Here is a 27,722-nt window from a genome sequence, read left to right on the forward strand (position 1 = left end):
AGAGGGAGCAGGTAGCAGGCAATGTACAATCTGTTTGTAGCATCCTCTGATTGCATTTGGTACTCTCAGTGAAGCAATCATGAAAATGCTTCAGTTAGGAGTAGATGCTGCCAGAGGCAAAGCAGTACACATGGCTATCCGATCACAATTCCATTTTCCCGCGTGTTTATCTTATACACCAATTTAAGAAAGAAAGGTTCCTTTAGGAAGAAACTGGTACCAATGGGGGCCTGGCAGGAATATTAGTACAGCAGGAGACTTTTGGAAAAACTAATATGTTGATGGTTAGTGACTTGTATATCCAGCAACATATGTTCAGTGAAGAGGTCCACAGCATGACATTAGAAACAGAAATCAATACATTTGTTTTCAAGGATTGCTAACCTCTAAGGTAAATATGGGAAGCCTATTTGAAAGTGCCACCATCAAAAAGTTGAAGCAATGGCAAGTCAGGTGAAATACATGTAGACTGCCATCCACTACATCACAGCACCCACCTACTATCAGAAATGCACGGTGACACCAAACGTATGCTGGGAAACAACCTTCCCTATCTTTGGGCATCCAGTGTTAATGTTCGGTCACCATTAAATATAATGGGGTGGCCCGGTGAGCCTCAGAACCTGGGTTCTAAGATATATACAAAACAATGGTTCTGTTAGGGTTTGCACAAATCTCTTTGTCAAATGGCAATTCTTCATACACAGCCCTTCAAATATATTTCACAATATCATTCTTGGAAATATTATAATATAAAACATACACACCAAAATGTTTTGATTTTCTCAGAAGAATTTTCTTATTTAGAAAATCAGGTATGAAATAATCATAGACAAACTTAAACAAGGGTTGTCCTAAACATCAAAAACATAATTTTCACAATTACAATCAAGTGCTCAAGTGAGTGATGGTGACAAGTGATGACAGTGTAATATAACAATAACATATATAGTTTCACATATATATCAGTCCAAACTTCAAAAAACTTGTTCCAACAATCACATATTATTTCATCAAGGTTGAAACTTAGTATGGACAGATCAGTGTAATACAACGTCGACATTTCGACCCTAGTATATGGTGCAAATTTTCTGGCAACCGTATCGGGTCTTCATCAGGACAGACAACAAGGGACAACCTGGGGGGGAAATAAGGGTTTGTTTTAGTTCTAGGCGTGTAAAAGGGAATTCTAAAATCACGAGCCAGTACCGAATCTGGCATAGCTCACCTGAAAATTTGGAGATTTTCCTGCTTTATGCCAATCGTCTGGGCAAGGAGAGCGTCAGCCGACACTCTCAGCAGTGAATCGGTCAATGCGGAATCTGTGGGTAATATTAAAAATCAATACCCAGCTGGCCTTCGGTATCTATAGAAGACAACCATTCTTATCCGTACGTACCTTGTGCAATAAATGCCGTAAATTTCTTCACCAGCCGGTGAGAAAATGAAGATAAGGATTATATCAATTACCTGGAAGGAAAAGAAGATTGGAGGCCTTAAGAAAATATGCCTTAAGAAAATATAGGTCTTATGTAAACTCAACATTGGTGATAAACCGTATTTGTTGTTGAATCTACCAAAATTAATGCTATCTTTAAAAGAAAACATTTATAGACTATCTCTCCTGCATTCCGAATAACAGTGGTGTCCTATTTACATAAACTGGGCGGTTTATTTGTTAATTTTTGTAAAGCAGTACGATATGCACCTTATCACTAAACCACCTTTAGTTTTACATAATCCTCAAGGAAATAATGTTTAAAAGGCACAGTATACGGTGCACGTTTTTCGAAACTGGGGGCTTAGTTTTAAAATCGTCAAGGAAACGAGAACGCCACTCTCGATATTTAAACAAGTGAAACAACCGGAATTCATGTCGGCAACGGAAAAGAAGGGAGCTGGTATAATGCGCTCAATTAATTTGTTTCCCCATTAGGGAGCGGAGGCACACGCAAAGCGTACTTACTTGAAACACGAACAGCATATGTATGTCTGTTTAGCCTCACGAAATGAATCATAAGTATGGGGCCGCGGGTCGCGTATGATTTTAAATCATTCAAGCGCGCCGCGTTGTCAGTCACGTCATCGCCTTTGTAATCGGCGAAAGTAAAAAACCGGAGCGGAGCCTCCTCTCGTAATTGACGCCTATGGCGTAGGTGAAAGATAAAACATGGCGAGGAGTAAAAAAATGGGCATTTGAACTGTTTGATCAAAAAGCTCACGAATCTCGTAATAAAAATGGATATGCCATTTCTAAACACTATCCGTAACTTATCGCATCTAATCAATTACTTATCAGACCAACCATAGAAGGAAGCATGAGATCATACCAGCACATACCTACTCCTAGGGTATACCGTAGGAGTAGGTATGTGCTGGTATGGCAAATGCGATGACGTGACTGACAACGCGGCGCGCTTGAATGATTTAAAATCATACGCGACCCGCGGCCCCATACTTATGATTCATTTCGTGAGGCTAAACAGACAGACATATGCTGTTCGTGTTTCAAGTAAGTACGCTTTGTGTGTGCCTCCGCTCCCTAATGGGGAAACAAATTAATTGAGCGCATTATACCAGCTCCCTTCTTTTCCGTTGCCGACATGAATTCCGGTTGTTTCACTTGTTTAAATATCAAGAGTGGCGTTCTTGTTTCCTTGACGATTTTAAAACTAAGCCCCCAGTTTCGAAAAACGTGCACCGTATACTGTGCCTTTTAAACATTATTTCCTTGAGGATTATGTAAAACTAAAGGTGGTTTAGTGATAAGGTGCATATCGTACTGCTTTACAAAAATTAACAAATAAACCGCCCAGTTTATGTAAATAGGACACCACTGTTATTCGGAATGCAGGAGAGATAGTCTATAAATGTTTTCTTTTAAAGATAGCATTAATTTTGGTAGATTCAACAACAAATACGGTTTATCACCAATGTTGAGTTTACATAAGACCTATATTTTCTTAAGGCATATTTTCTTAAGGCCTCCAATCATCTTTTCCTTCCAGGTAATTGATATAATCCTTATCTTCATTTTCTCACCGGCTGGTGAAGAAATTTACGGCATTTATTGCACAAGGTACGTACGGGTAAGAATGGCTGTCTTCTATAGATACCGAAGGCCAGCTGGGTATTGATTTTTAATATTACCCACAGATTCCGCATTGACGGATTCACTGCTGAGAGTGTCGGCTGACGCTCTCCTTGCCCAGACGATTGGCATAAAGCAGGAAAATCTCCAAATTCTCAGGTGAGCTATGTTATGTTATGTTAAGGGGGTGCTTATAAAGCGCACTGTCACCGTGAGTTTCATGGCGCTGGTTGGGTGCTGAAGAGAACAGAGAGACTATTAGCTAGATTGTGGGAAGAGCCAGGTTTTTAGTGATTTACGGAATTGGATGAGAGTGTTAGAGAGCCTAACTGGGGGAGGAAGGGAGTTCCAAAGTTTGGGGCCAAGGTAGGCGAATCTCCGACCACCGGATCTACAGAGTTTAATAGGGGGGACAACCAGGAGGTGTAAGTGAGATGATCTGAGGTTACGTGAAGGACAATAGGACCGAATGAGGGATTTCAAAAAAGCAGGGCAGGAGCCAGAGAGAGACTTAAAAATAAGGCAGCCAAGCTTGAAGGCAGCCCTTAGGCTGACAGGGAGCCAGTGCAATTTGATGAGGAGGGGTTTGGCAGACTGCCATTTCGGTATCCCGAGGGCCAGTCTCGCCGCCTGGTTTTGAATGATTTGCAGCCTATAGATGGAACATTTAGGTAAACCATGATAGATGGAATTCGAAAAATCCAGGCGGGAGAGAACGAGGGCCATGATAACTTGCAGCAGAGCATCGGGGGTGAGGAGGTAAGCCACCTTCCTAATCCTGCGCAGTTGGAACATGCAGGAGGAGACCACCGTCCCCACCTGCGGCCCAAGAGAAAGCCCAGCGTCAATGGTGACCCCGAGGCTTTTCACCGAGGCCACCGGGATAGGAGGGGAGCCAAGCACTGCCGGCCAGAAATGTGGACCCCAATGGACGGCGCTCTTACCAGGCAGGAGGAGCTCCGTCTTTCCTGGGTTCAATTTAAGCTGGTTCTGGCACATCCACTGAAAGATATGGGACATAACTGCCTGGAAATTGGGGATAGCAGAGGGGGAGTTTAAAGAAAAGATGAGTTGCAGGTCGTCCGCGTAATTAAAGACGGTGACGTCCCACTGCCTCAGAGAAAAAAGAAGGGGGCGAAGATAGAGATTAAAGAGAAGAGGGGATAGGGAGGAGCCCTGGGGGACCCCACAGGGCAGATGCTCCCTGGGAGCCCTGAATGTACCAAGGCTGAGGGTCTGAGATCTCCCAGTGAGGAAGGATTTGACCCATGCCAGCGCCAGGCCCTGGATGCCGGCCTGTTCGACACAGTGGAGAAGGATGTTATGGTCCACCGTGTCGAAGGCGGCCGACAGATCTAATAATACCAAGGCCTGGGGGGTACCCTTGTCAGCTCCGTCTCTCAAGGTGTCCAGGACGGCCAGGATCACAGTCTCCGTAGAGTGACCAGGTCGAAAACCGGCCTGGTTAACTCGAGAAAGTTAGAACTCTCGATAAACCTAGAGAGACAGGCAGTGACATGGGCTTCCAAGATTTTAGAAAAGAAAGGTAGAAGAGAGATAGGACGATAGTTCGCCGGGACGGCAGGATCGGCTCCAGGCTTCTTCAACAGAGGCACCAGAACGGCCTCCTTGAAGGAGCTGGGTACCGTCCCGGTAAGAAGAGAAGAGTTAAGCAAGGGGAGGATACAGTCAGGTAAGGAGTGGCAGATGTCCCGTAGTATCAAGGGCGGACAGCGGTCGTCAGGAGAACCAGACTTAATGCGAGCGGCCAGAGTGGCTAGGGATGTAGGCTATGCCAGATTCGGTACTGGCTCGCGATTTTAGAATTCCCTTTTCCACACCTAGAACTAAAACAAACCCTTATTTCCCCCCCCAGGTTGTCCCTTGTTGTCTGTCCTGATGAAGACCCGATACGGTTGCCAGAAAATTTGCACCATATACTAGGGTCGAAACGTCGACGTTGTATTACACTGATCTGTCCATACTAAGTTTCAACCTTGATGAAATAATATATGTGATTGTTGGAACGAGTTTTTTGAAGTTTGGACTGATATATATGTGAAACTATATATGTTATTGTTATATTACACTGTCATCACTTGTCACCATCACTCACTTGAGCACTTGATTGTAATTGTGAAAATTATGTTTTTGATGTTTAGGACAACCCTTGTTTAAGTTTGTCTATGATTATTTCATACCTGATTTTCTAAATAAGAAAATTCTTCTGAGAAAATAAAAAAATGTTGGTGTGTATGTTTTATATTATAATATTTCCAAGACTGTTAATGTTCTGTCAGGCTGGAGCTCGCTCAAAGAACTTAGTGGGTGAAGCTTTAGTACAAAACAAATTACTAAGACACACACTTCTTTATATTGTGGAATTAAAAAAATTGAGGACAGTCTTGTTCAGAGAAGGGTTGTGAATAACAAATTAATAAACATGCTGGATTAAAAGTGTAACTTTTCAAACACCACTTACTGACTTCTAAATTACCCTTTGGAAACCCACTAAACAGAATAGATTTTACCACAAAATGTTACAATATACCCTTGTTTGTGTCCTATTACCATTTACTTCTAAAAAGCCAGGTTAAGTGTGCTTGTCATACCTAACCTATATGGAGTCCGTTAGGAAGGGTTCTCTTGTGGGTTTTTAGAAATAATTAAAAATCTGTGATAAGCTGAATGAACATACTATCTCTTAAGTATTTGCACAGATGATGTAGATTACCGAGATACACGTAGACATGTCTGAGATATAGGGCTTAAAATGCAATGATTATCAGTTTAGGTGGCAAAGTTAAAGATGCTTGATTCAGACATGTTCTGTTAAAGGAAGGAGTGTTGTGTAGATCCTATAAATCTATATAGGATCTGCGCCTTTAGACAACATAAACTATGGGATTGGTATCCAGACTGATTCCAGATATCCCCACAGGATAGGTTAGTCTGTAGTCCTGCTAGCTCACAGTGCCTCTATACGCTCCTCTTACCAAGGAGTGAATAGTCCCTGGCAACTATCAAACATGACAACCCTGATCCCTCAGAATTGTGGAAACAGAACAGTACTTTTCGCTCAGTCACTCATCCTCACTTCTTCTCCGATAAATACACAGAATAAACTGTGGGGACGTTTTTCAACACGCATTTATTGAAGCAACCTCATTTTAGTGTAAAATAGGTGTGCTGAAACAACCATAAGACAGAAACAGATATAAATGATTGTAAGCACCAATGGAGTAAAAGGATGGTAGATTCTTACCATGGTGCTAAACAATGAATACTGGTAGGTGTAAAAATACATGACAATAATAAGGCTTACTCCTACAATGGAACCCTACTTTGATGTACCTACGTGTACCTAGCATGTATGTAGGTGTAGAGCCAAGAAACCCCCTAGGATATAGCCAACCCTATTACCTGAAGTGAGAGACTGTGGGACCCTGTCTTGGTCTCGAGATGGACACCCCGCGAGGGATGTCAGACCACTGCTAGCTGGAGTGCCTGCGTGCAGGAACTTCAGCGTCTCGCGTCAGTGTGTCAGCATGGAAGTCCTTTTCTCCGCTTCCTGCCTCAGCAAAGATGTGGTGTTTATATACAGAAAGTGGTACCCTCGGGGGATCTACCTTCCTGTGTCAACTCGGACTAGGTTGACGGAAGGAATGACCCTTATACATAGTTATTATGCAGGAGATGGTAGTCCTGCTGAGATTCCAAGAATCCTCATGCATAATGAATGAGGCTAGTTTTCGGAGAAAACCCCACGTCTTATAAGCAGTACCATAACTAGGTAAAAGGTCAGTACCAAGAACCGCCATGTAGTGTAATGGCATGGGAAATATAGGTGAAAGGTTTAGTTACTACCTGCGCCAATATCTGTGTACCTGTATGAAACATAACAGGAGGCGGAAGAAGGTTTCAACATATGTTAAGAGTATAAAACAGATTTAAGGAATTTTTAAATGAGGAGTCAGAAAGGATTGTTCTGTTGACTGAAGTGGAGGTGAAATTTAGTAGAAGGTGAAAACCTTTAATACTTACTACACAAATCTAGAAAAGTTGTACCGGTAGCTAAGGGAGCATTGAGCAGATTGTCCTATGAAAAGTGAAGAATGGAATAACCAACTCATGAAGCTGGCAACAATACAAGAGTCACTTTTATTGCCAATTGCTGCAAAAAGGTTTTTTTTTTCAGTAAGTGCAGAAAGAATCTTAGAATACTATGGTTGAGTTTTAAAGATAATTAGGTATCTTCACGGTCAACAAAGGTTGCTTACACATAGTTCTGCATTGCACTAAAAAATAGTATTATTTACAAATTTGCTTTTAATTTGATGTATTATCCTTTAGATTTATATCTTGATTGTAAATGTACAGGAGCAGGCAGATTCTTTATTCAAAAAATGTAGGTTTAAGTGGCGAGCCACTAGTTAACTTGCTAGAAATTAAGGGTTTCATTTGTTTGCAGTGAAAAGTAATGTCACAGTGGTACTTTCTGAATACTCATCAAAAGTATAGTGCTACTCTGTATCCTGCCCGTGTATATGTTTAAAGATGTTCTGCTCGTCTGAGACATAAATATTTCCAGGATGGTCACTTATCGAAAAGACCTTTTATCTGGCAACTGAGACAGGAAGAATCTTTACTCAGATCAACATAGCAGTGTTTAGAAAATAAAAACACATGGGTAAAAGTGGATGAATTCGCTACACATGTTATGATTTTTTAATAAACAAGTTATGAAATTCAGAAATGTGACATTTACCTATAACAAAACGATAATGTTTAATTTCATGCGTTTCTTGAGAAATCTAGGTGCTTAGAATTTGTTTGCGTTTTTTTTAAGTAGACTTTAATTCCACGGAACAAAGACATATTTACTGGTCTTATGAAAAATAAAAGCGTCTGTATAAACTGTCTTAGCCTACCTACCAAAGCTTCGTTCGTACACTGAAAAACGTAACAGACAAAATGGAACCCTCCATTTTCGAGAGGCTCGCGGCAGATGAACCCAAAGTGATCCACATGTCGGATTCCCTAGAAGAGAGAGAAAGCAAAGTGGAAATTATTAATGCAAAAACAAAAGGCACTCAATATTTTTAGTGACCGTGTACTATCACTAAGCAATGTTACATGTACCAAGCAAAAACTATAGCTTTTAAAATGTAACTTCATAAACCACTGTCATTTTCTACATCACTAATTAAATATCTGTGCATGAATAATGCACCCAAGCTGTAGAAGAGAACACATGCATCACAACAAGGTAATGTTCAGTTCCTTTGAAGACAATGAAGTAGCTTAGGGCCATTAATGGCTGGTATGGCCCTTGGGCTCCAACAACACAATGTGTATATTTCTCTTTTTCGCCGTTTATTTCAGATCTTTCTAACCTCAGTGGATGGAATGCTCTAATAGCATTATAGCCCGTCTGCTACTGGTGATAATAATAAAAGCCCTCCCCATTGTTATAGGCCCTTGCCTCTAGCGCATGACTACAACTTAGAAAGAGGCTCCTTGACAATTGTTTCAGACCTCCTTCCTGACTATATATTGTTATAAGGTTGGATACAGGAAACATTAACATTTCCTTGAAACATCTCTTGTTCTCTGGACATTTTGTGTTTGAAGGCAAAGAGGTTTGCAATTTACACGTTTGACATCATTAACAAATGAAGACTGGAAATGACTTATTGAATTGAAAATGCAATCATGGAACTACAGCTCTTGCACATTGGACGGCTGATGAGAAAAAAGTAACTTCTGGCAGGCAAGCGCACTGCTTGTTGTGAAGCTTTCTGATCTGTGACCTTCACTCAACAAAGTACTATTGATCAGGAGGTGCAAGTCAAGGACTGAGGTTTAGCCTTTAGTAGAAAATGTACAAGAGCATGAAAGGGTATTTTCAAAACCAGGTTTCACGGTCAATTTGTGCCTCTCTTCAAAGAGGTCAAGTGTGTTTTTAAAAAGATCTATTTATACTACATTAACAAAATGTCAGATTCAATTTGAACCTATTAAAATTTTGTTTATTTGTATGTGTAAATCTTGATTCTAGCTAGCAACGTACTATAAAATATCAAAAGAAAAATTAAAGTAAGAGGATAAAATATAAAGCACCAAACGTATCTAATGATATGTAAGAGAAAAGAAAGAAGAGCTACAAAATTAAATTTAGGCGTACATAGCTGCCATCAAGACCCATCCATTCGCTATTATTCTCTCAATTTTTTCTATTTTTCCACCTTCCTCCCTCCCTCTGTCTGTCTCTTACCCTCTTGTAGCCCCCTCTAACAGCTGACAGGGAAATACCCAATGGAAAGAAAGACCAGGCCAGCCGGGCGTACTGTGGGTGTAACCTTCAGCCAGTCCCACCTGACGCATTTGAGATGTGAGATGAGTAGCTAATTTATACCAGACGCTCATCTGTCAAGTTTTAGGAAAAAAGTTGGGTGCCAGTTAAAGCCCTGTCCCAAAATCATCGTTTTTCAGTAGGACCCAGAGAGCGAATCATTAAATCCATAGGCAGAGTGCAACAACATGGGAGACTACAGGTGATGTTCATGGTGGGAAATTGTAGTCTCAATGAGACAAAAAAATATAAGGAAAACCTCATTATGGCTGAAGTGAGTATACAGCAATGTCCACTGCTGTGAGATGGCCTCTTCGTAAGACCACCACCAGAATAGAGATGGCTTACCTGGTGAAGTCTGTACAGCTGTGATTACCCTTCAAAGCAAAGGATATCACAGCGCTGTTAGAGAAACAGCCACTATACCTCGCCTATAAAAAGAGGACATACAGCACTATATGCCTGAGGTCTGAAACAACACTGAACCACATGAAGAAGACATACAGATGGCTAGTATTGCTGCAGCTATGTTAATCCCATGTGAAGACTCAAAGGCTAGTTCCTTCTTAGGTCTCGTGACTAGCGTTGCAGTGCGCAGCACTGCTCGCACAGTGCGAGACCTCTTGTACGGAGTTTAGAAAGCTAACCACACGCTTGTGCGTGTGGTTTTGCTTGCCCCGTCTGGCATTGGCTTGCGCATGCTTTTTTTTTTTTTTTAAACGGCACACGATTGGGCAAAGGCGGGACAATGTCCCGCCTTTGAAACGCCCATTCCCGACGGTGGCTAGCACGCTCCCTCCCCCCGCTCCTCTGTGGTGCATGCACGCTACTAGTTTCATTTCCCTTGTTTATTTTACTTCCAATTCCCCGGCCCCTGCAAGACCACCCCCCCACCCACACCTGCGTGCGAGTATTGCGATTGAGTGTCACACAGGGTGTCATCGCCACCCGGGATTTCTTGTTCTAAACCCAGCTCCATCACTCTGTGGAGATTTAAGGCAGCTGTGACCTCGTTCCTACAATTGTCACCAACGTTTGGTCCCTGAATGTATTCCAAAGCAGACGGTGGGACCAGTAGTGACCCCAAGAGAACCAAATTCGTGCCTCCAATTCCATCGCTTGACCACACTGTGTGACCATGGGCACATCTTTTCTTTTCTCCATGCCTCGGTTCCCCTTTTCACAAAGTCTGAGAGCGCTGTTATCACAGAAGTAGAACCCGAATTAACAGTTTGATGGAAAAATATTCTCATGTAAAGCCAGCCCTAATCTCACCGTCGGCTCGGGCACTGACCTTGCTCTTCACTTCCTCTGACGGATTATATGCTGGCCCCCTGTTGAAATGGCTTGACATTTTTAGGGCTGCTTGGTGAGGTGTCCTGATTATTACAGCGGCAGATCTCGGTTTAAACCCCTCTCCGTCTCTCTCTCGTCCTCTTCTCCTGGGCTCTGGTGACTTCGGTAAACTTTCCAGCAACTTTTTAAACTTTTTCATAAGTCTGGGATGACTCTGGATAGCCATCCCTTAGCATCTGTGTTTGTAATGTCACATCAGATGTCTGTTTAGTGTTTAACCAAGCCATTAGAGAGAGGCCAAGAGGAATCTTCCAGTTGCATTTGCTGACTAGGCGCATGTAGCATCGTTGGTTGGTTTACTGACACAGCCCAATACCACCAGCTGCGAGCACGCTCAGGTTCTTGTGGGACACTTATGGAGGGGTGGGGAAGTGTTTAAAAGTAAGCAATTACCTCACAGCTCCCACAGCAGCTCTCTGACAAGTGTGCAGTGGGTGCCGGTGTGAGCCCGATAAATGCCAATGAAGGGTTCCTGGTAGGGAAGGTGTGTGGTTCAAAGAACAGGCTGGGGCTGACACCTGTTCAGAGAGAAATAGAGGCACGCAAGGCGCGGGGTCTCGGGGAATGTAATCAGGAGTGGAAGCATGGGGGAGGGGGTCAACTTCTGTGCCCTCCTCTTGACATAGGAACATCTGGACCAAGAAGCAAGCAGTTGTTTTTACAACAGAATGGCACTTCATGAGAAATCATTAGTAGCAACAGGCAGGGAAACATTAACCTGGGCACGCATAACACACTCAGGCAGACAGACACAGAGACGCATAGATGCACACACCCCAGACACAAATACTTCATACTCAGTCATGAAAATTCCAACCCAAAATCAAATACTCGCGCACACACACAAAGACACAGTACGCAGACAGTTGCATATAGATAGAACCACACACACTACATACACGCAAGAATAAGGATGTTTCTGTTTTCCTCTTCTGCACTCACTTCACAGAGTGTTCTCTCTGTGTTTGTCCAAAAAAGTAAGTAAGGATCGGGAGTCGGACGGATCTGTAAAATAACTGCAGTGAAATAGCGTTTCACAACTAGAATGTCACTGTGTGCTGTGTGTGGTCTTGCATTGTATGACCCTCATCTCAGGCCAGTCATGATAAATCACAGGTTTACTTAAGCTCAGAGTGGGCCTCAGAGACTCACGCCTTTGTAAAGTTCCAATATTGTAAACAAGCCTTTGCAATGCAATAGGTCTCGCATTACTGAAAGTTTGAGGTATTGGTGTTGCATTATTGTTTGCAACAGCAATAGCTCAAACTTTCAGTAATGCGAGACCTATTGCATTGCAAATGCTTATTCTACCTTGGAGTAATAAAATCTAGGTCCAACCAGAAAGGTTGGAACCTCTGACCCCCACATGCAGCTCGCATACAGACCTCACCCGCAGGTGCTGTATTCACTGAGAGCCTGAGACCATCTGTCCTCAAGTAATCCTTATAACACCTATTTAAAGAACTATTTGGGCCATAGCCCCACAAATAACATTTACCCTGTGTCAAGCTGATACCAAAGGAACGATCAAAATGGTGTTGTACACGATTTTAACTTCTTTACTAGGGATGCACTGCAGTGCAGCCTCAGATCAACATATGCAAAAACAACAGTTGATGGACAGAATGCAGAACAATGTCATACATTCACCCCAGTACAGAGATCTGGGCCTAAATCCATCGTTTTTTTGCTCACCATGCCATTCCAGTTTGAACCCAGCCATATGCAAATAAGTCTTGACCCTGTGCCCCATGGGAACAGTCCAGCCCGAACTGCCAAGCCAGGTCCTCCCTGCACTGGAAACAAGCATCCAAGGACCGGTTTCGGGCTTTCAGCCCTCATCAGCCTGGATAGCTTAATTCCAGTGGCCTGGAGAGCACAGGACCATCAACATATGGCACCTACATCTCTAGTGTTGGCAGTGGGGGTTCGGCCAATGGTGCGGAGAAGACAGAATTATGAAGGGACGACTGGAAGGGAATGCTGCTTCTCCCTTGTTACAAGATGTCCACCGGGGAAACTCGCACTGTGTCAAAATTACTTAGTCTATCTGAATGCAGACAGTGAGATGATGTGAAAATTGTAGCTAAATGCAAATGTTACATTTACCACCGTTGGTTTGTTGGAGTTGGGTATTCTGGCAATATGATTTGTTTGACTATGTCTCGGACTAACTCAGGCTAGGTGATCTTCGTACTCTGACCCCAATAACTATACTTGCCTCCTCGTAGATTATAACACAGAGTCTGCAGTTTTCCAGTTGCCCAGTCGATTTCGATTCGATTTGATAAGCTTTATTCGGTTAAAGTGTAGCAACCATAAAAGCAAATAAATACAAACACAACAAAAATCCAATTACAACTTCATAAGACAAAAAAAGTATAATGACATGAAAATTAAAACACCATACTTTTCCTTGCATGAATTGATTTTAAAATAAATGTAGCAGCATAGAAACAAATCTCAGGCGCTCTTAATGTAAATAGCAAACTCATAGCAGCATTAGTGGTTGTCACGTTATATTTTTTTTAAAGTGGTTTTAAAAAAAACTATTCGAAAGTTCTGATACAAATCACATAAGAGGAGAAAGTGCAAGGTGCTTGGTTTAGTATGCCCGTCACATGGACAAGGGGAAACTTGTCGCGGTTTCATACTAGGATACACAAACTAAATGGTGGACAAGACCTAGTCTCATTCTTGTTAAGACATAGCGATGTGAGGGTCTCATAACCAGGGATAGATAGGTTTAGAAACCCTTGGAATTTATTTCCAGTCAACAAAGGTCACTCATAGGTTTATATACAAAGTCATTTTGGCATTTTCCAAGGGTATTTACAAGATATTGATTAGGGTTAACCAAAAGGAGATTATACTGAATGTAACGAGCACTGGAATTCCTAGGACACAGTGTTTGGTGGTGGCCAAGATGGCAGCCGCATCGGGCGCTCTGTAAACGAGCTCCGCATCATGCCCGACAAATATCATGTGTCTCGGCACCTTTCCCCTCCAAAGCAAAGCAGTGAGGTGTCGGAAGTAAGGCAAAACAATTGGCCTTAAGTTTGAACCGGGAAAGACAGAGCCCTCACGGCCAAGAGCGCTGAAATACATCACAGCAGGAGCTGGCCTACGAGACCGGGACACTCGCTTGCCACCTGCAGCGAAAACTGCATGGCGACGGAAGAACCTACCTCCAAAATTGTAACCGGACCCGTCGGAGCTGTGAATAATAAGATTCCCCCCCACCAGAGTCAAGCGGTAAGCAGTTCCAAGGCCCGAATTCGCCACAGAAGCTGGTCCTGGGCGCCAGGCCTACGTGAGGAGCAGGATTGGGAGGCCTGCACAGCGACGCAGCCTGAAGCAGAAGGCTGATCGTCCCGCGAACGCACGGTAAGGAAAAGAGAGGGCGTAGTGGGAGGACTTACCCAAAAGCCAGGTACTCCTGCTCATACTGCCCTGGTGAGGAATTACCACCAGGGGGACACCACGCTGTAAACACCATGCTGGGTCGCTGCCCCCTGACAAAGGGGTAATGTTGAACACCAACCAGGCATGGGAAGCAGAAAATACCCATCCCGCTACACTTATAGAATAGGCCCAGGAGAAGTGGACAAAGGTGAACCACTGCCAGCCTCCCCCCAAAAGCTGTACTGGGGAGATAAAACTACAGCATAGCACTCAGAGACTGGATAGGTGGTGTTTGCATCTCCTAACGGGTGTGCCCATGAGTAATAAACACAGTACAACAGGAACCATGCACTCCTGGGCACCACTGCGTCCACACGACTGGGGGAATGAGAGCTCCGGAGACAGAGGACGTAAAGCTAGCACAGAGCGGGGAGGAAAGTGTGCTACCTATATCTTAACAGGTGCAATACGTGAGCTCCTAAAGATAAAGACACATCAGGACCACACCTAAAATAAGTGAAATAAGTGATCAACTGCTAGATTCCCTTCATTGGCGTTGGAATTGCACTGCCTCCACAAGCCCCTGTCCCTGCCCAAGAAATTAGTATGTTCAATCAATAAGGACTAGCCTATTTGTGGAGTGGCTCAAAGCGGTATGTTAAGGTGCAAACTATTTTGTTTGTTCATGAAGCTCTCACCCACCAACCTGGTTGGTGGCATGCTTCATCATCGGGCCCACCCAGTGACACCGAATGTGTCCCGAGTGTGCTTCAACGCCTGAATACAGCGGAGCAGGTATATTACGGAGTGTGCAGTGTAGTGCAGTGAAAGTGAAAGTGAAAAGCTATACAGTGGCCCCAGTACCCGAAGGTAATTTAAACTTTAATAACTGGACCTCTGTTAGCATTAAAAAAGTCTGTAGAATGTGTAGGAGTATTAATTAGGGTCTTCTGCATCCAAGTGTGGTCTACATGTTTCAGCCAGGCCTTTATGATTAAACTGGCTTTCCTCAGGACCAATAAATAAGTGATAGTGCAATCTTAATTTAAGTGAGTGTATAATTTGAAAAATGTGAAGCCGTCGCTAAGGTGCTATATGTGTGCGAGGGGGATTCCCTCTTGAGGATCAATTGGCTTTTTGCCGTGGATGCATCATGGAGCTGCCCGCAGATGTTTTGACCGAGACTGTCGGTCGGGACCTGCAGTGAACCTGTTGTTCTGTCGTGGGCCTCTGTTAGTATAGCAGTAAAGGAGATGGCGACAGGTAAAACGCCAGTCCCAGATGGCCTCGCAACTGAATTTTTTATGGCATACCTTGGGACTCTGGCTCCCCGTCTAGAAAAATTATACATCGAGTCCTGGCAACTGGAACCCTCCCAGACACCAACAGAAATGCGGTAGTCATACCCCTACCTAAAAGCAAAGAGCAAGGAACCAAAGTCACCAAATTTCGTCCACTATCCATGCTAAATTTAGATTTTAAACTCCTTAGTAAGGTATTGGCCCTTAGACTTCTCCCACATATGAAAGGGCTAGTACATGTAGACCAAAATGGGTTTATCCCTACAAGTGGTACTTCTCATAACCTCAGGTGGCTTTATCATGTAATGTACCACCTGGCAATACTAGCTGATCATAAAGCAATGCTGATGTCGGTGTATCTTGAGAAGGCCTTCGACAAGGTCCGATGGGAGTTTCTCTTTGCAATGATGAAACGAATGAGCTTGGGCGACAATTGAATCAAATGGGTCAGGTTTTTATACACAGCTCCGAAAGCGAGTCAGGACAAGCACCACACTATCGCCGCAGTATCAGGTCTATAGGGGCACAAGGCAGTGGTGTCCACTCTCCCCACTATTGTTCCCCTTAGCAATTGAACCCCTTGCAGAACTACTCCGACAGGTGGGACGCGGCTGGGGGCGGGTGGTTGAGGGACGAGAGCATAATATTTCACAATATGCCGACAAAATTCTCCTGTACTTCAAAGATGGGGCGGTAAACGTCCCAAAAGCCATTGAACAGTTGGGACGTTTTGAATTGGTATCAGGCCTATGAGTTAATAAATCCAACACACATCTATTTCCCCTTTTCAGTGTACTGGAGAAACCTCCAAAATTGCCTTCAGACCGGAACTGGCCCCCCATATCTTGTAAATACTTAGGAATGCAGATATTCCATTCGACAGAAGACCTGCGAGACAATAACCTGGGGGGAGCATTGCGTTCTCTGAAATCATGCGTGCCCTTCTGGGGGTCACTGAAACTACCATTATGGCTCAGATAGCGATCTCTAAGATGGTGATGTTACTGAGGCTTCTATATTTTTTTACAAACATGCCGGTATACATATCAGCTTCCTGGTTTAAGCAACTAGGTATTTTGCTGCAAGACTTGATTTGGGATGGAAATCCCCATAGGGTGTCGCTGACAATCCTTAGACGCCCAGTTGAAGAGGGGGGTCTCAGGGTTCCAAATGTCATTCTATAGTTTTTAGCTTCACAACTCCAGTGGATTACACTGTGGATATACGGGGTCAACCAAGACGAGCGAAGACATATAGGACAGATGGCACAAATAGATCTTTTGATGGCTAAACTACGTGATCCCCAAACCTGGGATATTGTTTACAACTGCACTAAAATGCTGGCGCAGAGGTGTGCTGAAAACTGGAGGAATGACTTTGTATGCTCTGGCATTACCCATTGCAGGACAGCCACATGGAGATCCCCTCACCTACTTTACACAGCAGCACTTATCTGTCTGGAAAGAGGCTGGACTGATAACAGTTGACGACTGTTACCAACCGGGTGCACTGCTCCAGATGGAGGACCTAATGGAAACCTACCAGCTACCCCAGGCCAGTTTCTCATGTATGAAGCGATATACAGAGCATTTCAGGGTCTATGGGGAGGGGAGGGGACAGAACCAGCGACACACAACGTTTTGCAGCTGGTGATGTCCATGGGAGCCACACCATATCTAGTGACTTGGTGTTATAGGTCCCTAGCAAACATGACCCGAAGTCCAATAACTGTGCTACGGAGCAGATGGGAACAAGCCTTAAACGAGAATTATCAGACTCAGAATAGCAAAAAGTATTAGCATCCCCCCAAAAGATATCCAGAAACACCAGATTAAAATATAACCAATTCCTGGCAAACCGCTTACTCCCATATATGACGGACCTGGTCCACCCTGATCAGGCCGGCTTTATGCCTCATAGGGCGACACGGCACAACATCCGGCGTGCGCAGGCGGCGGTAGATGCCATGGGGGCCACCGGGGAACAGGCGGCTTTGTTACTGGCAGATATTCATAAAGCCTTTGATTCAGTCAGCTGGACGGACCTCTTTGCGCTCCTGCCTCGTCTCAATCTGGGCCCAGTGTTTCTGTCATATATCTCACTGCTGTACACGGATATCACGGCGTCGGTGCGGGTCGCCGGGGCGATATCGGAAACGTTTTCCATCGGACGGGGGACCCGGCAGGGGTGCCCATTGTCCCCATACCTATTCGCCTTGGCCATGGAGCCTCTAGCCTCTTGGGTGCGCATGGATGCACAAATGCGGGGCTTCGTGTGGACTGAGACCCTTGTAGATAGAATTGCTCTATATGCGGACGATGTCCTCTTCTTCCTTACTGACTTGTGTCGCTCGGGGCCCGAGTCTTAGAAATTATGCGAATCTTTGGGGAGGTCTCGGGCCTTTATTTAAATTTAGGCAAATCCACCCTATGGGTACTGGGGGGCGGAGTAGTGATGGACCCCTGGGCGACAGGCTTGCAGTTGGCAACCGGAGGATTGAAATATCTGGGGGTGTTCCTATCGGAATCAGTGCATACCGCCTGGGAACGCAACATAGTGCCTGTGTGGGAGAGGGTTGAGGCAGATCTTAAAACGTGGTCCCGGATGCCTCCAACTATCTTCGGTAGGTCTGCGATTTTCAAAATGGTGGCGCTTCCGCGTCTCTTATACCAACTGCAGAACTATCCTCACCCAATCACTCCCCAGTGGTTTCGGCAGGTCAACTCTGCTTTAGGCCGTTTCTTGTGGGCTGGGGGAGAGGTCAGAGTGGCGCTACGGACATGCTTCTTATCCACGTATTGTGGAGGCTTGGCCACCCCAGATCTACTGTCCTATTATCAGGCATCCCAACTGCTAATACTCAATGAATGGTGGTACGGCGACAGGGGAGACCCGGCGTACGCCCTGGAGTGCTCTCTGATGGGGGATAGTACACTACACACTATTCTTTACTCAGCCCGGCTGCGGCAGACATTGCCATGCGTCACGAAGATTGTCTTTGCTCTGTGGCGGCAGGCGTTGCGTCGCATGGGCTGGTGGGGTAGACTAACTGCGGAAACGCCGTTGTGGAATAATGGACGTCTCCCCGAACTGTCGACGCTGCCGGGGTTCGACGGCTGGGAGGCAATTGGGATTTCGACGTTGGGACATGTAATGTCCGGGGTCACTCTTAAATCGCTCCAAGAACTCAGTACTGAGTTCCACATGCCCCAAACTCAATTTTTTCACTATCTACAATTTCGTCACGCACTTACGCCCAGTGTTGCTAACCTGGAATCGCTCCCTGAATTTAGCCCTGTTGAAGCGAAAGTATTCATGGGAGACCTCGGCGATAAGAAGGTCTCCCGTATCTACCAAACGATGGTCACTCATTGCTCCTCCACCCTGATTCCCCTGAGGGCGGCTTGGGAGGCAGATGTTGGTCCCCTCGACGACGATGACTGGAGGGAAGCCCTGGAATCCCCGCGGGGGACCGCAATAGCAATGTGGCTTAGATTAATTCAGTTCAAGTATCTCCATAGGGCCTATTATACCCGAGAGCGGCTTTGGAAGGCAGGACGGATTGGTTCGCCAGAATGTCTGCGGTGTGGGGCTGCAGCGGGCACGCTGCTGCATACGGTGTGGTCGTGTCCTAGTTCTGGGATGGGACCTTCCACGCACTCATCGATTAGGGTTGCTCCACATACTTGAGGGGGTTGGTGGGAACATATATAAACACCACCACTTATTGTTGCTGGGGCTTGTAGTTGCCAAAAGAGACCTGGCCCGAGCGTGGAAGGGAGAACGAGCCCCCCCCCTGTGTGCATGGAAGGCCGGACTGGACTACTATATGGGGCTAGAACGACCGGTGTTTGAGGCGAGAGGATGCCCCCGTAAACACTTCAAGATCTGGAAGAGGTGGGCAGACTATAGGGAGTTGCCATTGGATCCCCCTGTGGAACATGAGGAGGATGTGTAGGTGGTGGGTACCATACGGGCCTGTAAATTGTGTCATGCCTGTCACACTACGACCGAGCACCGACGATTTTCTATATGCACGTGCACAGGGTTAGGGAGGGATAAGGGGTGGGTAGTAGGGTAGTAGGGTAGTTGCGTAATGGGAGTTGGTGGGGGTAGGGGTGGGGGAGGGGGCTAATTTTCTTGGTTTTACTCCTATTCTTGCTTGGTCATAGTTATTACAATGTAAACTGTACCACGATACTTGGTGGTGATCTCCTGATTGTGGGGAACCACTTCTCTTATTCTGCTCAAATCAATCAATAAAATTTGTTGTGAAAAAAAATATATAACCAATTCAATTATGTACACATGACCTACGTGACACCACACAGGCTGCAAGTCACATATGGGGACGAACCCTGCCCCTGTCCTCGATGCAGACGCATTGATGCAGACTTCGCACATATAGTGTGGGAATGTGCACGCCTACAATCTTACTGGCAAGAGATACTGGCTGCATTGGTGCTGACACTTGGGCGAACCCCCCCCCCCCACACACACACACACACACAACCTAGAGGCATGTATTTTGGGGCTATACCCAAAGCTGGCTTCCAAGAAAGTAGGCACTAGAATTTTTGGTCCTGGCGCTGTGATTGGCCAAACAGCGAATATCGATAGGCTGGAAAACTGCAGAGGGCCCTAGGGTGAAAACATGGAAGTCGGATGTATAACAATGGGAGAGAGCGGAGGAAAGGGTAGACACTAGAGGGGTAAGACTTCGCCTGATAGCCGATCTGTGGTCTGAAATGCTGACAATGTAGTAGCACCCAGAACAGGGTAACAGAACTGAACCAGATCTAGATATGAAAAAAAGATGAAAAAGATCTTGAGCTGCCAATAGACCCCATAGGTGACATACAAAATGATTCAAGGGAAGACAGCCCACACAGGACTGAGACTGTTATGAACGCAACAAAGAGACTCCCTGGCTGAGTAGCCTTCGCCGACACCCCACACCACCCTGGACATACAACTCCTTGCAGAATCGATGTACAAGGTTGCTCAACTCCCCCCAAAACAGAGATTTTACTTTATCTTACCTACTGCTCCCCCTTTTCTCCTTTTTTTCCCTTTTTTCTTTTATTTAGTTCAAAAAGGCTCAGAGATGTAAGGAAACTCAAGCAACAGGATTATACAGAAAGGCATAATTACAATGTATACCTTCAACAGCGAATGTATACCTGACCCCTCTGAAGAATAATATACTGCACTTTACTCTGTCATAAAGTCGCACCTTCTGGTTGAAACAATTTTAACGTATAAACAGAATAAGTGCGCAGGAGAACAAGTGCAAACTGGTATTAGTGAAAACAGATAACTTAAGAGGACAGATGGAAAACAAAATGTAACATAAGTCATACTGTGAAGACACAGTATACATCGTTTGCATGTTATCATATAAGATATTATGGATTGTAAATGAAAAATAAATAGCAATAAAAACAAAGTAAAAAAAAGATACAGTGGTTGGTATATTTTAAAGAGATGTTCATGTGGATGTCGCACTGTGTCACAAAACACATCTCAAGGAAGCCACATCTTTCAGGTTTTGTAGAATTTGAGTCGGTCTGGGAAATAAAGCATCATATTCACTCACAAGATGAGGGTTAGTCATGTTAGTGGCGAAGCACTTTCTGTGAAAGAATTCGGGAGTTCTTGCGAACTCTCACAGAAGGTGTGCAGTCATCCGGGATGCTGTACGGGGGATTGACGCTAACCCAATGGGGAGACTATGCGGTTTTTCAAGTTGACTCATATCATGCTGTAGCATGTTTGGAACACACTGATCTTTCACTTGAAGCCTAATAATCCGTGGGCAGGAATTTGAATACACTCCTAGACTCCTAAATGTACAGGAGATCAGATCCATAGAAAGTGCTGCAGCGAGACAAATGAACAACATCACAGAGAAACTTAGCCATACAGAACTTTGCAACCAATGCAATACACAAAATTGTCTTATTTCTTGCTACAGAATTTTTTCACAAGATTAGATGAGTGGTTTGCTCTCCACATGCTTCTTAAATTGAATAACATATTTGTGTTATTTTACTTATTACAATTTCTTTCCAGGGTCCTAAAGCCGAATATCCCCAATTTCCTCCTACAGTTGCCCAGCGAGAGACTAAATCTGATCAATGCTAAAACATTCTTGAGTTGGTAAATTGCTAGCGGAGATTAATTTAATTGTAACCTTGAAGCACCAATTGGATGCCCTGGACGCCTTTATCATACAGCTATCTATTTCCTTCTGATCTATTGAACTAATGAACTAAATATGGGAAATGATGTAGGGGTGCTTCTAAAAGCAGATATTGTAATCTGCTTTGGTCATGGGTAAGCTTAGTTTAAATATGTCAACTCAGCCAGAGCCAAAGAATTATGGCTGATTATGCCTGCACAAGTTGTAATTAACCCCAACTATAACAAAATTATCTGGTTCTTTTTTTGAATAAGAGGCACCTTTGGGAATGATGCTTGTGTGCAACATACCAACTTACAGCTCTATTAGCCCACCTGAGTTAACCGAAATCACTGCTCCTTTGTGCCAATAAAAAAGTCCCCGTGTTTCAGGCACACTGGCCTACCCAAAATACCCCAGGAAGTATGAGATGAATGAAATGTTACCTTAAAAAGAAATTGAAACGGCTATCTGGGGGTCTCCATAAAGGTTAAGTACCTGGCCAAAATGGTATCTCCGCTGGCTTCTATCACCATACTGCAGATCTAATTATCATAGGAATTGAGGAATTGCACAATGTTTTGAAGTGGTAATATTTTTTTTCGACCGAGCAGACACATTGGTACCCATAGATCATGATATACTATTTCCATCGCCCAATGCGAAATAACAGAATAACCGTACAATATAAACAGCAGAAAAATTCCGAATAAGATATTATTGAGCCTCAACTGTTAAAATGCTCACAACAGCACTTTCCCTTTCCTAATCTCATACAGTACCAAGAACATTCATCTCATTTAGAAAGTGCAACAATATTTTACATTTGCAAATTGAGTGAACTGAACTTGCCTGTATGTTTTTTTTTTTTAAGACACAGCCCTTCAAATAAGAGTCTTTGGAGCACGCTCTATAAGGTTTGTGCAGCTGTACTGAACTGTATAGCAATGGTTTTTGGCTGCTCCCGTGCCTTTGATTAAATATTCAATTGGGAAAAACACAAGCGTCTTTGGCTATAAAGTTTGGGATAAAAGTAGCATGGACCTGGGCAAGCCATGCCTAGGTCTCACATGCCAACGTGGATCCAGTTAGGAGCAAGTAGCCTAAGGGTTTAATCCAAGATACAGCTGGGTTCATGATGGACTCCGTTTACTAGAGGAACCACCTGAAAGAGGCCTGCAGGATCAATTTCAAAATATAAGGAATTTAAACCCTGGAAAGGCCGAGTGTATTATTGTACGTGGTGTAAAAAGTGAGCCGGTGCCTAAGAAAAAAACATTTGATTTTTAAATCGATCTTCGCACTTATTCAAGTCTTTACATTAAGATTTGCTTTTACACAACCCGCACTGCATAAACAAATATTTAAAAGTGGATTCTGAATAGATCAGCTCTGACGTTTTACAGCGAACATTGTTTACAACTGTACAACACAGTTGGATATAGTTTAAAAGGAAAATATTGTTTGGTCTTGAGAGAGCACAAGTTTGGGAAAAAAAAAATGTATAAGTGCACCATATTTACAAGCACGTAGTTAGTTTAAACATGTTTACACACGAGTGTTTTATATTTAGAAGTGAAATACACAGAGTGTCTTATGTTCAGTAGTGAAGTGTATAGAATGTTTAAGTAGAGTAACAATAATCATAACTGTGTGAGATTAATGTAGAAATGTTGGAATGAAAATGAAAACCTCATGTTCTCATGTTAAAGGAATCATGTTAGAGTTGAATAGAACTCTAAAAATCCAGTATATTGTGTAGGCCTTAGGGCAATTCACAGCAAATCTAAACGTGCTGCTAAAATAATGTGAGATGGAGTTAACCTGGTTCTTCCACAAATGTATTATCGAATTAAGTTTAAAATATATGCTTTATAGATGTGTTATTTTAGAAACGTATGCTAGTTAAGAATGTTGCTGTTTAAATCAAGTTAATGTTTTAAGAGTGCAGGGACCTGCTTCATGTAAATCAAGTAGGCCTGAACTGATAATGTCATATCGTTTGAACTGCCATGTGCTCGTTAGGGAAGAAGTCGAGAGGTGTCCAGCACCGAGCTTTGAGTGTGTTTTACGACCTAAAGATATGGTGGAGTCTGGAATTTGAGGCCCACTGCAGGACGAACTGTATGCAGGTGCGAGGGTCCTAATCAGCTCGAATGAAAGGGACTTTGTTCAGTGGCGCTTGGCGCAGGCCTGTAGGAGTCTCCAGGAATTTCAGGGGGTATCGGCGCACTGGAGAAGAAGCCTGGGAACCAAGGTCAACTTTAACAAGGGTCTTGAAGAGTACCATCATGGAGTTTACCGCGCAAAGATGTACCACGTGAGGGGCGTCCCAAGGGGCGTTCCTATCCGAAATGTGATTTGGTATTAGGGAAAGAGACCCGGGAGGAGAGCAGAGCAGATGATTTGGGAGCCTAAGGAAGCGGATGGGTAGGCAGATAGGCTGATCAGGAGAGACCCATTATCAGAGAAGAGACAAAGAGAAGTGAGTGATCTTCTTAGGAAGTCATCACGGCTGACACCTAGAGGGGTAAAGATCTTGTTAAGTAGGGATGTCACTTAGTATAGTGTAGGGACAGACTAACCTTAATTTTCTTTTCTGTAATGACTTTGAGGTTGCAACTTGTATCCATTTTGGCAACGCTTATGTTATTGGAAGTTGTACTCATTATTCTGTTTTTCAGACTCAGACTATTCAAAAAGTTCATGTTCATAGTGATACCAATTTATCTTCTGAATCTCATTTTGAGAAGTTTGTATCTTCAGTTATCTTTGACTTTATATTAAATCTTTGAAACTTAAATTTTGGTCAGTGGTCATTTAGAGTGGTGTAAGTTCTTAAATTGATTGACTTATTGTTAGATTACCTTTTACTCAATGACAGGTACCAACGATTCAGTCGACTTAGTTTGGGATCTGGTAAGGTAACTAGTAACCAGTAATCCCGCGTTAACAGTTGGTAGCAGAGTGAGGATGGTTATCTTCTTGAGGAAGGTAATCTAGAGAGGTTAGTTTACCCCAAGGCCCCTAGACGTCGAGAGACGAGCAGCGGAAGAATCGTGTGCCGAAAGGTGCAGACGGTGCGAGAAAAGCAGCAGTATCGGAGGAGAGTGAGTATAAAAAGGGTCATGCGTGAACAGATTGCGGTGTTTTGTGTTGTATTTGTATTGTAATGTAATGTCTTGCGGAGTTGAATGCCTGTAGTGTGAATGAGAGAAGGTTGTGAGCGCGCGCAACCTGGTAAGCTGGTTACCTGGTAAACGGGTGAACTGGTGAAATCTTAAGTTCAGGCCAGAGCTTAAGTGGTTTTGGGTGTATCGAACATCCAGGGTAGTTGTCGACCATAGTACGGAGGTCACGAGGTACCATTGACCGCCGTGGATCCAAGATAGGGGGAGAGTAAGAGTGAGTGTATGAGTAACGGACACTGGTCGAAAGTTACTGCGTGTGAGTAACCTATCGGAGAAGGCGATTGTCTGGAAGTAAACGGAAAGACATTTCGCCAAGTTAAGGTGACAACTACAGAGAAAGACTGTGGGCGTACAGTCAAGAAAGGTGATCGCTTGGACGGAAGTAATCATTTTTTCAGAGTATGAATGGGACGCGTGCATGACCGAGGAGACGAGCTGAGAAAGGAGGGGAACTGCTGCGAAGGGGGACGGGTGACGTCGGCTAGAGCCGCGCTGTGATTGAGCGGTTGGTGTGACGTTAGCTAGAGCCGCGCTCTGGTTGGGCGGCTAGAGTGACGTCGGAGGAAAGTCGCGTACGGATAGGCCAGTTAGTGAGAACGGGGCTGAGATTGGTGGAATATCATCAGGAAGTAAACGAACGCGGAGAAAGAGCGAAATCATGAAGTGTTTTAAGTGTTTGAAAGGGATTTTTAAAAGAAAAAGAAGTGAACATTATTACGGGGAAGAGGCTCCGCCGGAGGGTACGCCAGCTCATTATATGGCAACGAATGTTGGGCTGCATACGATATTATGGATTGGGGCTTGGAATAAGCTTACGGAAGGGAATGAGGAAATGCAGTTCCCGAGGTACGGGACGTTTAAGTTAGAGGTGTTACATCGGCTAAAAGCAACCATGTCCTCATTGAAACCCTCGCCCAGACCAACACAGTTTGAGGCCCTTAATGCATGGATTAGGGCTGCACACGACAGAAATTTGAACAGGCGTCAACAAAGACTGACGCGATCGGTAAGAGCAGTGCGAGATTCTAAATGGGATGAGGAAGCAAAGCGGTGGAGGGTACAGGTTATTGAGGTGGAAAAAATGTATCCGATGAGGGAGGTGGCAGGAGGAGGAGGAAACCTCATGGAAGAAGACGAGGAAAGCGAGTCGGAGGACAATCTGATAAACAGATTGTTAATGGATAGACCACCTCCGAGAGTGGGGGTGATAGAAGATAGAGGGCTCGCAAGGGAAGATGGGAATGCCATTGAGGGGTATACACCACTCCCTATATCGGAATGGACACCTACCAAAGGTGGGGAGACACCTCAACCCAGCACAGTACAGAGTGTAGTGGGAAGGTTTGTGGTGCAGAAAACGCCAGCCACCGAAAGGGTTGAGTCCTTTGGATTGCCAGATGCTCTTCAAGTGCCTGTTACCATAGGACCTATAGTATCGATCTATAACCCAGAGAGAGATAGAGAGGAAGAACAGAGGCAATTGGAATAACGTGACAAATGCTTGGAAGCAATTGCCAGGTTCGGTAACGTGGAACACCCCATTAGATACATCTGTAGGTCCCAACACAGGACAGGGAGGTCAGAGAGGACCGATGGACCTAAGGGGACCGCGGCCAAAGTCCTATACAGAATTAAGAGCTGATTTGAGGGAATGGGATGGGTCCGCAGTAGCCCCGAGTAATAGGTCAAGAACAGAACCAGAATGGGAAAGCAGGGGTAATGGGACTGTATCTCATTGTGGGGCCAGCGAAAGTAGTCAGGGGCGGGAAGGCCAAAGTCAGGAGAATAGAGGAGTTACACGTCCTACGGAGGAGAGGGAACAGCAGGAGCAAAATAGTAGGAGTGTAGAGTGTGAGGAGATGTCCCGTCTCTGGGAAAAAGGAGGAGATGAAATGGTACGAGCTTTTCAGAATAGATTTAGGTGCCTTCATCATGTACTCGGAGAAGATGTTCAACATTGGAGAAAGGAGAACAGCGATAGGTCCCGCCACGCCTCGAATAATCAGGAATCACAGGGAAGTAGGGAAGAAAGAGGGAGTAATGGAACATCTTACCCTGCATCCCGTGAAACTAGCCAGGATGGGGAGAGAGGGGCTATGAGGCGTGAAGGAGTGTTTCACCACCCACCCCGAGAAGATGGAAAGGCATGGGACCTAGAGAAATGGGAACAGGGGAGGACTCCCTATAACTCACCAGTACCTAAACGTAGATCTCGGAGCTGGGATGGGAGAGATGTGGATGGAGGAGCTAAATTGAGTGTCTTGAAAACTGAAATTAAGGCAAAGAGGCTCGATGTTACTAGTTTAAAATCAGATGTTGATGAGATAATAGATGGAACATTGCCTTTGGAAAGGATAGAATTGTATGAACAGGATGAGTTATTGTTCATGGCAAAGGATATTACTAGGAAAGCTAGAGCGTTTCATGAGAAACTGACTGATTTGGCAGACAGGTATGCCGTGGATTTATCTAGGACAAGGGCATTACAGAGTAACCACAGATTACAGTACGCAGACCAGGATCTAGATGAGAACAGAACTACTGGATTAAAAACACACATAAGAGAGCTGGTATCAGGGATAAGAGTGTGGAGAGAATTGGACAAATGGGAAGAAAGGTGGTCGAAAAAGGGCACAGTTAGACGAAGTGCAAATGTGATGACCCCCGAGGGAAGGGTAATGCACATGGAGGCATTCCCTTTGCGAGAAATATCAAACGGAAATTATGTACATGTGCCCTGGAGTAGAGGAGACTTAGCTGCATTTACCAACTCATTTCCGAAGTTAAGGGACAATCCAGTAGAGTGGTATAAGCAGGTAGAAAGGTTTGTCAAGATCTC

General features: G+C 44.3%; 1 protein-coding gene across 6 annotated transcripts in view; it reads right to left on the reverse strand.

Moving 5' to 3' along the window:
* The window catches only part of TBC1D1 (TBC1 domain family member 1), a 990,385-nt gene that overhangs the window by 422,904 nt on the left and 539,759 nt on the right, over positions 1 to 27,722 (reverse strand). For all 6 annotated transcript variants that reach the window (XM_078678347.1, XM_078678346.1, XM_078678350.1 and 3 more), the window contains exon 4: positions 8,027 to 8,131. In XM_078678347.1, coding sequence (XP_078534473.1) covers positions 8,027 to 8,131 — 105 coding nt within the window. The remainder of the gene's footprint in view (positions 1 to 8,026; positions 8,132 to 27,722) is intronic.

The sequence above is a fragment of the Lissotriton helveticus genome, chromosome 2_2 (assembly GCF_964261635.1).
Source record: "Lissotriton helveticus chromosome 2_2, aLisHel1.1, whole genome shotgun sequence".
In the NCBI taxonomy this organism is placed as follows: Eukaryota; Metazoa; Chordata; class Amphibia; order Caudata; family Salamandridae; genus Lissotriton; species Lissotriton helveticus.